This window comes from Salvia splendens, chromosome 6 (genome assembly GCF_004379255.2).
Source record: "Salvia splendens isolate huo1 chromosome 6, SspV2, whole genome shotgun sequence".
In the NCBI taxonomy this organism is placed as follows: Eukaryota; Viridiplantae; Streptophyta; class Magnoliopsida; order Lamiales; family Lamiaceae; genus Salvia; species Salvia splendens.
The window spans coordinates 19,724,499-19,735,613 of NC_056037.1; the positions used below are offsets into that span (position 1 = coordinate 19,724,499).

An 11,115-nucleotide genomic window follows, 5' to 3' on the forward strand; every position below is an offset into this window, starting at 1 on the left:
CAAAAAGTTTGAAACAGTGAAAAAATAGTTCAAAATGTAGTTAATGGAGCTTAGAAGATAGTTTCAAATGTTACGAACCAAAATTGATACCTTGCACAATTCGCCGGACTCCCTCAAAGTAGAAATTACCCACAAATTACTCGTGATCAGTCTGCGCGGATCATGGAGCCATCGGATGTGAATGTTGGAATAAAAATAATTAAACTTGATTTTTGATCTAGATATTATATAGAAGTGTGTATAAATAAGTAGTAGAAATATGTAGATCAATGGGCAGGTGTTGAAGGTCAGGTTGATTCAAAAAGTTGAGGCCTTAGTTTTTTGGTGGGTGAAATATTTAGTCGGGTAGTGTGCGTGTGCATGTGCAGTTGGGAAAACGATCACCGTATTGAGAAGTTAGTTAGATTGTTGGTTGAGTTTGTTAGTCGTACAGATGTGTCATAAACAAGTCTATCGATGAAGAAGAAATAATACATGGCTTATTATTCGACTTTGCAAAACTAACATAAACTGGAAAATAGATTGCAGCTCCAAAAACAATGAATCAACTCTACTGTTCCTCTCCCTTTATTTCAGCATGTGCATTCCATTCTCTCGCTATCTTCTCTTCTTCTCACACGGTGTAGTTCTGCTGTATCGTGTCGATGTCGAGCCCCTTGAGCTTCACCACTGACTCAACATGCCCCTTCAGCGTGTTCAGCTCCCTCAGTCTGTTATTTCAATCCAAACAAATACTATTTAATTGTGCTCACTACTCCCTCTGTTCCACTTTACCTATTTATTATCATTTTCCCAAAACGAGTGCAAAAATGAAATGACTCAAGTAACATGGGACCGCTATATATGATCCTTCATTACCTTGCAACTTCTGCGCGTTTCTTGGCCTGTTCCGCTATCTCAGAGAGTTCTCTATAGTTGCTGGTGTCATTGAACACCTCAGAGCTATCCGGAGCTTTGAGGCCGTGGAGTGTGCGTTGAGCCGATGCCCATTGCGCTTCCCTCTCTCCCTTCCCGTAGTCCTTCTTCGACGAGAAGGCCGTCTGCACACCAATTCCAAGTTTGTTATGTCACTATATGTGTGTGTTTGATTTGATGTGGAAAGAGATGGAAATATACCCTGTTGTCAATCATGTTCTTCCATGCTTTCCCGCTGAGCGCGTATTTAACGAAGAATTTGAATATGTCGAGGGGAATGTAGAAAATGAGGCTGTATAGCCAGATCACCCCTGCCCAGCCCCACCCAATCCCCTTGATTCTTGCAAACTCCCAGTTTGCATACACAGCAATTAGAGTTGCAATCTGTGTTTTGCATTATAACACACACAATGTTCAATGTCTATGCTGTTGAACCACAATAAAGGCTTCTCAAGGAAGTGACTTACCATTTGGGCTACAAGGAAAGCAAACACGAGAAGCAGACCGGGGCGTTCTATGTAAGACCAGCTTCTTGACCGGGTCACGAAGATGAGAGCTTGGCTCACAATGCTCACTTGAAGGTATATAGCCGAGTTAAGCTCGTGGTAGTTGTCCTTGATTGGCCTCACACCAAATTTATCCTGTAACAATCATAAATACTTATTAGTACCGTTACGGACTCAATGTTCAGGTTAGTCTCTTGGGATGAGTTCTCTCGTTTTGTCTGTAACAAGGACATTGTAAAAGGCAATATGATAATTAAGGGGGGCTTACTGTGAAAAAAGTAGATTCTTGAACAGCCCAGAAGAAAACAACAGTCATCACAGCAAGGTAAGTGCCAAACACAATCCCGGTTGCGAAAATCTCCCTGAGCTTCCACGAGTCGGGCATGGGGGATGGCTTCACCTTGTCCTTGGAGATGGTCATGATGGTTCCGTCGTTGAGGATTGCAATGATCAGAACCATGAAGGGCGAGAAGTCGAACTTCCAGATGAGTGCGAGTAGCATGAAACCAAGCACGACACGGATGGTAATGGAAACTGCGTAGATTGTGTAGTTCTTCATCCTCTGGAAGATGGCCCTGCTCGTTAGCACAGCGCTCACGATGACACTCAATCCGGGCTCGGTCAACACGATGTCTGATGCACCTCTCGCAGCATCAGTAGCATCCGCCACTGCAATCCCGATGTCTGCCTTCTTCAGAGCCGGGGCATCGTTCACTCCGTCTCCCGTCATCCCACATATATGCTTCCTCTCTTGCAACTTCTTCACAATCTCGTATTTATGCTCTGTGCCATAATTCAATTAACGGGTTAGTATTCGATGGCATGGACAGCGAATGCACTAAAAGTTTGTTAAGGCAAACCAGGAAAGACTCCGGCAAAGCCATCAGCCCTCTCAATCAACTCCTCCACAGGAAGGTTGGCAATCGCTCCATCCTTGTGATGCCCGAGAAGTGACGAAGAAGGATACATGTTCGTTCCCATCCCAAGCCTCCGGCCAGTCTCTATCGCAATAGCCAACTGATCACCGGTAATCATCTTAACATTGACACCAAGATGAAGAGCGCGCTTGATTGTCTCCCCACTGTCGTGCCTTGGAGGATCAAAAAGTGGCAAGAGACCGGTAAACACCCACGGACTACCAGCACCCTCCTTCGTCTTCTCAGGTACAGTCTAAAAAATCAATCATAAGCATTAGTTCCGATTTTTATACATGTCCATTTAAAACATTACCGATTTACCTGTTCAGCAACTGCCAACGAACGAAGCCCACGATCAGCAAACTTGTCGATGATGGAGAGGGATTTTTTCTTTACATCATCCTTGAGGTTACAAAGTTCAATGATCTAGGAAAAAAACTAACAGTTAGGCCAAATGATTACGCAAAGTGTTAGAGTTAAGGCCACCGGAGTATGCGAGCACAGGGAGTACTCAAGTCTGTCACTTTACGGGACACACTAATTGTTGACACAGATAGAATCAGCGTGTAAAGGAAATAAGAACCCGGCTTTATTGATAAACTAACTGGAATTGAAATGAATTGAGAGAACAATCCTCACCAAGGAGGCCTGCGTCTAAACGCCCAAAATACTGATTTCCCAAGATGCCTTTTTCCTCTCTCGGTTCCTCAATATTTAAAGGCTTACAAATAACTGATAATGCTAAAAAGATGCAACAATAAATCAGGAAATAAATCAGGAAATATCATCTAACTACTGCCGAGATTTTCCAGCTTTGACTCCTTCTTTTACTCAGCCGTTTGGTTGGGCCAAACTACCTCCCTGCTTCCCCGCTTGTAGACTCTCCAGCGCGTATCAATTGCCCCCGCCGTCGAAGAAGCCTTGTCCTCAAGGCGGAAATGAGGAAATTGACCTTGCATATCCGCCACATCGACCCAAGTGGCATCGTCAACCTCCTGACCGAGCCACTGAATCAGGACCTGGTCATGCGACTCCCCATCCCGAGTCACCGAACGCCGATCCAGTACCTGCTCGGGAAGCACCGGGGGATCTGTGGCCCACAGTGAAGCAGGTAAATTGTGGACGGGCACCTCTGAACCTATCGCTCGTTTAAGTAAGGAGACGTGGAAAACCGGGTGGATTCGAGAGTCTGCTGGTAGCTCCAAGCGATAGGCCGTACTGCCAATCCGCGCTCCCACCCGAAAAGGCCCGAAAAATCGAGGGGCCAGCTTCCTATTCTGCGCCGAAAAAAGAGTGGTCTGCCTGTGAGGGCGGAACTTAAGAAACACCATGTCGCCCACGGCGAACTCTACCTCCCTTCGGTGCTTGTTGGCGGAGGCGACCATCCGCTGCTGGGCCCGTTCCAAATGAGCCTTTAGTAGGACCAACATTTCGTCCCTGGAGCGAAGGCTGTCCAGGACCGCTTGGGAGCGGACTTCTCCAGGTAGGAAGTCATGGATTGTGGGAGGAGGGCGACCATACACTACCTCGAAAGGGGACATGCCGGAGGCGGAATGGGTGCTGGTGTTGTAACAATATTCAGCCCATGCCAACCACTTATTCCATTGTTTGGGCTGGTCAGAAGAGAAGCACCGCAAGTAAGTTTGAAGGGAGCGATTCAGCACCTCCGTTTGGCCATCCGTCTCCGGGTGGTAAGCCGAGCTCATTTTGAGTTGAGTGCCTGTTGCCCGAAACAGTTCGCGCCAAAACGAGCTGAGAAAAATGGGATCACGGTCAGAGACGATGGACCGGGGAATCCCATGTAGACGGACCACCTCCTTAGTAAACACCTCGGCTACCTGCTTGGCGGAGAATGGGTGGCGAAGGGCCATGAAGTGGCCATACTTAGATAAACGGTCGACCACCACGAACACACAGTCCACGCCCCCAGCCTTCGGCAGGCCTGATAAGAAATCCATACTCACATCCTCCCATATGCGCTCTGGAATGGGTAATGGCGTCAAGAGACCCGCTGGGGCCTTGGTCTCGGTTTTGCTTCGTTGACAGGTTGCGCAAGCCGCAACGAAATTTGTCACATGCTTGACCATGCCGGGCCAGTAGACGTTTGAAGCAATGCGCCTATATGTCCGGTAGGCTCCTGCGTGACCCCCACTTGGGGTGATGTGAAATTCTGCCAGCAGTTTAGGGATCCAAGAAGAGTTGGAAGGAACAACGAAACGGCCCTTGTAGAAAAGGATGCCGTGAACCAGCTCATAATGTGGTGCAGCCGGTCGCCCGGCCTCCAGCTCCGATTTGATCCTCTGGAGCGGTTCGTCTGCTGCCAATGAAGACTGCGCAGCAGACCAGTCTGCCCAAACCGGTCGAGAGAGAACCGCCAACTCCAGCTGCTCGGAGTCCCGGCGTGAGAGAGCATCAGCAGCCCGGTTGAGCCGTCCTTCCTTATACACAATTGAGAAGTCATACCCCAATAATTTGGCTGCCCAGTTTTGTTGTGCCGGAGTAGACAAGGGGTGCGCCAATAATTGCCGCAGGCTTCGTTGATCTGTGTAGACGACAAAACGTCGGCCCAAGAGATAGGGGCGCCAATGCTGGATGGCGAGTACCAATGCCATAAGTTCCTTTTCGTAGGCTGATTTAGCGAGCCAACGAGATGACAACATCTTGCTGAAGTATGCGACGGGTTGGCGGTCTTGCATTAGGACCGCGCCGAGGCCACGACCGGAAGCATCGCACTCGACGACAAATTCCTTAGAGAAATCTGGGGTGCGGAGAAGGGGGGCTGTCGTGAGAGCGTGTTTCAAGTCGTGAAAGGCTTTGTCCGCCTCGGCTGGCCAACTCCAAGTGCGTCGAAGTGGGGTCGGTTCTGCCTTCTTCAACAAGGCAGTGAGAGGGGCTGCAATTTTCCCATAATCTTTTATAAATCGGCGGTAATACCCGGTGAGGCCCAGGAATCCGCGAATCCCCTTGAGGGTGGAGGGGGTCGGCCAGCGCATAACAGCGGAGACTTTGGAGGGATCCATTCTAACCCCTGCGAAGGATACAATATGGCCGAGGTACTCCACCTCCGTTCGGCCTAACACGCACTTCTTCGGGTTAACCACCAACGAATGGGTTTGGAGAAGCTGGAAAACCTGTTCCAGATGTCGAAGATGTGCTTCCCATGAGCTACTGTATATTAATATATCGTCGAAGAAGACCAGGACGTGTCGCCGCAAAAAAGGGCGGAAGATGTCATTCATGAGGCCTTGGAACGTGGCGGGAGCATTGGTGAGGCCGAATGGCATTACCAAAAACTCATAGTGTCCCGAGTGCGTGCGAAATGCAGTTTTTGGGACATCCGAGGCTGCGACGCGGATCTGATGATAACCGGCCCGAAGATCGATCTTACTAAACCACCGCGCGCCGTGTAACTCATCGAGTAATTCCTGGATAATCGGAATCGGGTACTTATCTGGCACGGTCCGCTTATTTAATTCGCGATAATCCACACAGAACCTCCACGATCCATCTTTCTTCCGCACGAGGAGAACCGGGCTTGAGTACGGGCTTGTGCTAGGCTGGATAACGCCGGATGCTAGCATTTCAGCCACCAATTTCTCCATTTCATCTTTTTGCAGGTGGTTGTATCTGTAGGGTCTGACTGACACGGGCGACGACCCCGGTTGTAGGGTGATGCGATGATCAGATTTCCGAGCCGGAGGGAGTGACACGGGAGTGTTGACGACTGCCGGAAACCGTTCCGTCAACCTACTCAGCTGCTCTTGTTCTTTCGCTGATAAGGCTCCACTGAGCCCAAACTGGTCGGATGAAACGGTACTGATCATCGAGCGCAGAACCCAGCACGAATCGCCCACGTCGAGGGCCTGGATGTCGCGGGCCGAGCACGCCCGCCGAGTCAGGGAGGGGTCGCCCCGAAGCAACACCAATCGACCTTGCACCGAGAACTTCATAGATAGATCACTCCAGTTTGCTGTGACATCCCCCAGAGAAGCCAACCATGATACACCGAGGATGACATCGATGTTTCGCAGGGGAAACACGTAGCAAGAAACTGTAAACACCTCAGATTCCAAGGTTAGAGCGACATCGCAGCATATTCCGGTCGCCCGAACCTTAGACCCATCTCCTAGTGTGACAGAGTAAGGAATTGTCGGAGTCACCCGCAAAGCCAGCGAGGTTGCGAGGTGGTCCGAAATGAAGCAGTGGCTAGCACCACTATCCACCATAATCAGCACCTTATGATGCCCAATACATCCACAAAGCTTCATGGTTTGAGATGAATCCAAACCGTGTGAGGACATTTCTGATAGCTGCAACTCTCCTGGAACATCTTCCTCTTCCAAACCTTCGGATGGGTCGGCCTCCTCCTCGTCAAACACCAACACGTTGAGTGTCTTAGGGGGGCAACGATGCGTAGGGCCGAACTTCAGGCCACAACGAAAGCACGTGCCTGCTGCGAGATGCTTCTGGTATTCCTCCGTCGTCATGTTCCGAAACCGGCGCGATGGGTTCCGGTTAGGTACCCCGACCGATTGAGAAGAAAAAGATTGGGAGTACCCTTTGGAGACCGGCCGGCCAGGGGCAGAGACCGAACTGCCAGCCTGGTTGGAGCTTAGTGAGGGACTGGAGGCCGGCGGTTGAGACCCGGGGGTCTGATCACTGTCTAGAGCAAACTGGACCGCATCTGAATAGTTCGTGATTTTGGCTGCCCTCATTTGCAACCGAACTTCAGGACGAAGGCCAGCCAAGAAGAAACCCAGATATTGGTGGTAGGCCAAATCTGGTACCAAGGCGAGGCGCGATTCAAAAACCGCTACATAGTCCGCAAGGGTTCCGGTATGGCGGACAGCCGCGAACGCTTCATATTCATCCAGAGCACCGTTGTTTCCGAAGCGTTTCATTAGTTCTTGCACAAAATGATCCCAAGAGAGAGTAGGGGTTCGTTTGATCAAGAGCTGATACCAAGGTAGGGCTCGGCCTGCCAACGCGACCATCGCCACCTTTACTCGATTGGCAGCTGGGGTATTCGAAACCAAGAAGTATTGCTCGGCCCTGGCCAGCCATCCGACGGCCTCGGAACCGTCAAAGGGAGGCATAGTAAGTGTCGCAGCGGTCTTGTCCGTGGAATTAGAATCCACGTTGTCCGAAGATTCCTCAGCATTTGATCCCGTTTTGCCACTGGATTTCCGCAACTCAGCGACGAGCATCTCGAGTTGAGAAGCCACCTCCGCGATCCGGTCGTCCGTTTTTTGGGACCGGGCGTCCAGCACGCCCACTGACTCCCGCAGTGAATCCACACCTTTCTCCAATTCACCGGTCGCCCTCTCTAATCCGTCCAACCTGGAGTCCGTGTTTCGAGTACCAACCACCATCGTCACCGCACCAATTTGTTAGAGTTAAGGCCACCGGAGTATGCGAGCACAGGGAGTACTCAAGTCTGTCACTTTACGGGACACACTAATTGTTGACACAGATAGAATCAGCGTGTAAAGGAAATAAGAACCCGGCTTTATTGATAAACTAACTGGAATTGAAATGAATTGAGAGAACAATCCTCACCAAGGAGGCCTGCGTCTAAACGCCCAAAATACTGATTTCCCAAGATGCCTTTTTCCTCTCTCGGTTCCTCAATATTTAAAGGCTTACAAATAACTGATAATGCTAAAAAGATGCAACAATAAATCAGGAAATAAATCAGGAAATATCATCTAACTACTGCCGAGATTTTCCAGCTTTGACTCCTTCTTTTACTCAGCCGTTTGGTTGGGCCAAACTACCTCCCTGCTTCCCCGCTTGTAGACTCTCCAGCGCGTATCACAAAGAGATATAAATCTTCCCCTACTATTTACCAGGATCAATTACCTGCTCGGGAGCACCTTTGCTCACGCGGTGCCAATCTCCTTTGCTGTCGATATAAGTAATAGCAGTCCGCTTCTCCACAGGATTGAACGGAAGAAAATGCACCTCAGTAATCCCGGCTCTTGCCTGTAGTAAAATTTCAAACAAATTATGGTAGTAGTTCGCTTCAACCAAAAATATAATCGATACAACCATACGTATACCTCTTTAGGATCAGCCAACATTCCGACAATGCAAGCATCAATGGCGTCCTGATTCTCCACCCTCGATGCTCTAGCTCCTTGAAGGATGACATGATCCTTGTCCGCGTCTTTTGAAAATACCTCAATCAGATTTTTGTCGACAGTGAGCTTGTTTAGCGTGAGAGTCCCGGTTTTGTCACTGCAGAGAACATCCATCCCGGCCATTTCCTCAATGGCTGTCATCCTCTTAGTGATAGCACCCTGCTGCGACAATCTGTGGGAACCGATGGCCATGGTAACAGACAACACCGTTGGCATGGCGATCGGGATGCCTCCAATGAGAAGGACCAGCAAATTGTCAATTCCACTCCTGTACTTCCTGTGCTGAATCGGGTACATCACTACAATCTCAATGGCAATCCCAACGGCGATGGAGCAGATGCAGAAGTTGCCGATGGCGGTAAGCACCTAAACAAAGCACTCATAAAAAAGATCAGACACGACAGATAGACCGAACCTAGAACTACAAAGACTGATAAAAATGCACAACCTTCTGAAAGTGGCCGACGTTCTGAGTGCTGTCAACGAGATGTGCTGCCTTACCAAAGAAAGTGTTGATTCCAGTCGCAATGACAACAGCCTCAATTTCACCTTGCTTGCAGGTGGAACCTGAAAACACTCCACTCCCGGGGTTCTTAGTGACGGGCAATGACTCACCGGTGAGTGCAGACTGATCAATCTTTAAGGGATCGCCTTCAAGGAGACGTGCATCAGCCGGGACAATGTCTCCCAACTTGATGCTGATTATGTCTCCAGGGATAAGAATAGCAGCTTCCTGCTCACTCCATTTCCCATCTCTCAATACCTTCAACAAAATATAAACAAATGTAATTATTCTGGGACGAGACTGAACAGAAAAGTGCGAGTAACATGAGACAGAGGGAGTATAATGAACCTTAGTCTTGGGGGCAAGACCAGCCATGAGAGCTGCAGCAGCGTTGCCTGCGTTGTTCTCCTCGATGAAACTAATGGTGGAGTTGATGATCAACAACGACGTGATTCCAACGAAGTCTTGCCAATCCGGTGGCTTGCCCTGAAAACAAAACAAGATGGAGTCACATTCTCTTCACAATCTAATGCTAGTTTGAGGATAAGGGTTATATTATTACATCTCCATTGGCCAAAACAATGGCCATGATAGCAGCAATCTCCATAACCCATGAAAGGGGATTCCACATAAACCCCAAGAATATCAAAAGCTTGTTCTCTGTCTTCTCTTCTAGCTTGTTTGGCCCGAACAGCTCGAGCCTCCTCTCCGCCTCCGTGGATGCTAATCCCTCCCTCGAACATTGCAGCTTAGCAAACACTTCCTCCAAAGGTAAGTGTTCCTGAATTCCCGAAAATCGACAAACACTTTTATCAAATCTGACTTCAATTCAATACATATCATAAGATAATACAGACTCAATGTCTCACACCGGTTGTGAGAATATATACACTAAATCGGCTCTCTATCCTAACAGACTAGTCTTTTGGGCTTAATTCTGAGCTTAATTCTGAGTTCTCCAACCAAACTACAAAATTTCTACGTGCACATGTAACAACGATTTTTTGTATATCAAGATTCAAAATAAATTCAACACAACAGCAAAATTTAGGTAAATAAGAAAATCAATAAAAACATTACCAGATCAACATTCTCATTCTTGATCTCCTCCAAACCTGCCATCTTTTCTGCGTATGCCACGTCCAAATAGTCAAATTGGCCTCAATAATATGCTATCAACACACTTGTTCATTGAAATGGAAATTGAACTAAGCAGTTATGTACAATAAATTGGAGTATAATTGGTAGCTGCCTTTATTCAGTGAGTGTGTGATTGTCAAAATCTGAGCCGAGAGCTTTTATACTGATGGATTTACTATATTTGAAATTTACTATTTCTATAATTAGGGAATTGAATTTGGACCACAACAATACCATGTTATACGAAATGACTTTGTCAATCAGTATTTGCCTGATTTGGAAATGTAACCACAGTCAATGCCAAAGTGGGAGATTTAATTATATAAGTGCATGGGTTAACAAATATAATGTTATTGGAAATATAATTTAATGCATGTAATAATTGGATATATTTTTCGAAGTGCCTTGTTTTTAATTACAAAAAATCGTTATGCCCGTTACCACAAAACCACACTTCTTTGGGAATACAATGAGGATTTCTCCACTATCTTTTAAAATTCACTACACTGTAAAACTCACATATTGAGAAATTCTCTCTCTATTGAGGTGGACCCATTTTCCACTAACATACTTTTCTTTCTATTTCTCTTTTATTTTACTAATTTTGCATTAAAACTCGTGTCGCTTCAAAAGTTCTGATTTTTAAGGGACGGAGGGAGTATTTCTTGTATTATATTGAGTCATTTTTTTTTGGAAAAAAACAATCATCTCCTTCCTCTCTTACTTTATTCTTTCTTTATTTCTGTACTTTATTTTATTTCCTCCTTAAATCACGTAACATAATTTTCTTAAATCATGTGCCCCGATTAAGGAAATACTTATGCTACTCGATGCACATAATACTTTGGAGCTATTATCCAATTTTAGGAATCGATGTTCATGACCGAGCCAACCAAGTTAAGTTAGTTTTACTTGGACGAAAAAGGAAAGGAGAGTTGAGGTTTGTGTGAATCTTCGTGAGGAGACTCATTTAAAATTTTACCCAAGGC

At 47.2% G+C, this 11,115-nt stretch overlaps 1 protein-coding gene across 1 annotated transcript; it reads right to left on the bottom strand.

The window, feature by feature from the left end:
- Window positions 1-457: 457 nt before the first annotated feature.
- Window positions 458-10,232, bottom strand: LOC121809474 (plasma membrane ATPase-like). Its single transcript, XM_042210119.1, has 13 exons — window positions 10,067-10,232; window positions 9,549-9,767; window positions 9,335-9,472; window positions 8,930-9,244; window positions 8,401-8,847; window positions 8,201-8,323; window positions 2,660-2,764; window positions 2,282-2,591; window positions 1,690-2,204; window positions 1,383-1,556; window positions 1,117-1,299; window positions 859-1,040; window positions 458-710 (listed from the first exon to the last, which is right to left on the bottom strand). Exons 1-13 carry the CDS (start codon window positions 10,106-10,108, stop codon window positions 614-616), a joined length of 2,850 nt encoding a protein of 949 aa, XP_042066053.1. The 5' UTR covers window positions 10,109-10,232; the 3' UTR covers window positions 458-613.
- Between the last annotated feature and the right edge of the window lie 883 nt (window positions 10,233-11,115).